At 50.5% G+C, this 1,833-nt stretch overlaps 1 protein-coding gene across 1 annotated transcript; it reads right to left on the reverse strand.

Moving 5' to 3' along the window:
• Positions 1-551: 551 nt before the first annotated feature.
• PtA15_6A433 (uncharacterized protein) lies at positions 552-1,613 on the reverse strand (the record flags this gene model as incomplete). Its single annotated transcript, XM_053170138.1, has 3 exons — positions 552-764; positions 863-1,135; positions 1,404-1,613. The coding sequence occupies 3 exons, from the start codon at positions 1,611-1,613 to the stop codon at positions 552-554; spliced, it is 696 nt and encodes a 231-aa protein (XP_053021359.1).
• Between the last annotated feature and the right edge of the window lie 220 nt (positions 1,614-1,833).

The raw sequence follows: 1,833 nt of genomic DNA on the forward strand, positions 1-1,833 counted from the left end.
TCAGAAAAAAAGGTGATGTAATTTCTCTTGGATCAGAGCAAGTCCCATGCCGTCCCATCCTCCAAGTTTGAACTCGAACTTGGACTTTGGGGAGTGACATGCCACAGGACATGTCATCACATCCTTAACTACACACAACAGAGAGCTAGGAAAGAAACCACAAACAAAGGAAAACAGCACAACAAACAGAGACAAAACCCACATAGCTATGTGTTAGGACCAAGAAATATGAAGAGGTGATAAGTCAGAAGCAACAAAAAAAAAAAAAAAAAAATAACACCAAAACAAATAAAGTCAAGTTTGATCAAACTGAATAATAATATAATACTAATGATGAAGAAGAGAAAAAAAATGAAACAAAAGAAATCTTGATGAGTCTTGAGGATCTTGATCTTGAGATGAATATCTTGAGGTGTGAAAATGTTGATAATCTTGATCTTGAGGCTTAGAACCAGATTGAACACCACAGCGGCTTTTCCTGACCTCGTCAAGCCCAAGGCCAGGCATCAAGCCCCTTCCCATGCTCATCTTCTTTTTCCTGCTCCCGATCCTCAACAGCAGAAGTGGTTTATGAGGGTGAGGTAAAGACAGCGCCAATGGGGCAGGAGACATGGCTGGCGGTGAGGGAGCTTGGGACCGGCTGCTTGGCCCGGCCGCTGCCATTGCCCACCGCCACTGCCCTCATCTGAGTTATTGTTCTTTCTCCGGAGGCTGGGGACGCCCATGATAAACATTGCAGCAGAGGGGGAGGGGTTCTTGAAGAGCTAAGAACGCACAGAGGTCATATAGAGGGGTATGAGGGTGCATGGTGAGAGGAGGGGGGAGGAGGAGGAAGGACCCAGGAGTGGAGTTTCTTGATAACCTGGTCAAGCGGGTTGTGGGGCAAAAAGGTATGGGAAAGGGGGCCAGCAGTCGCCGCCGCTGGCAAGTTGATATCATGCTGTTGGTGTTGTTGGGAGGAGGAGGAAGGACATGGAGGGTTAGAGAACGATGGGGGGCAGGAGGCGGCGGCAGATGAGTGGGTAGAGAGGAAGTGGTTGCGGACGGCGCGTTTACTGATGAGAAGCTGGCGGTGGACCCAGGTGGAGAAGTTGAGGGAGCTCAGGAAGGCGTGTAGAAGGTAGAGACGGAGAAGCTGGCCATGAGCCGGGATCAAAACTCAAATGTGGTGGTGTGTTCCTTCAAGGATTTGAAGGAGGCTGTCCGGCGGGGCTCTCTGCCTATCGCTCTGTCCCCCGTCGAAAATATGAGCATATACTACTGTACTACCAAAATAAAAGATTAAGGAGGAGAAACCACTCACTCAACCACTGGCAGCAGGGGGTGAAGTAGCTTTGGCAATGGAGGGGCTTGGGGAACTGCCTAGGGAGCACGGAGAAATTCCAGGCAATGAAGATGTCAACCTGGTGGTAGTCCTTGCACTCAAGACAGAGCGGGAGCTGCTTGACCACCGCATTGTTCTTGTGCAGCACCTGCTCCGCTCCGTCAGCAGCCCAATGTCGTGGTTGAGAGTCGCAGACACAGCACATTCGGCCAGGGCTTCTCCTGCTATCGAGGTCGCCACCATTGTGTCGCCGAGACAGCTGTTGGATGAGAGAAATCAAGTCAGCCATAATACACATAGCAATTGTGGAAGATTGAGGGACCAGACAACAAACAAGCCACTGAAGCTACCTCGGCGCCGAGTTAGTACTTGTTGATTGACCACCCCAGCCTGGCGAGAGCAACAAAAGCGCCCAGGGAGATCATCCAATGGCGAGGGCACCGCCTAGCGGTGGTCAGAGAATAGTATAGTCTGGTCAGGTTATGCAACAGTTGGCAGAGTTCATCGTT

The sequence above is a fragment of the Puccinia triticina genome, chromosome 6A, assembly GCF_026914185.1.
Source record: "Puccinia triticina chromosome 6A, complete sequence".
Taxonomy (NCBI): domain Eukaryota; kingdom Fungi; phylum Basidiomycota; class Pucciniomycetes; order Pucciniales; family Pucciniaceae; genus Puccinia; species Puccinia triticina.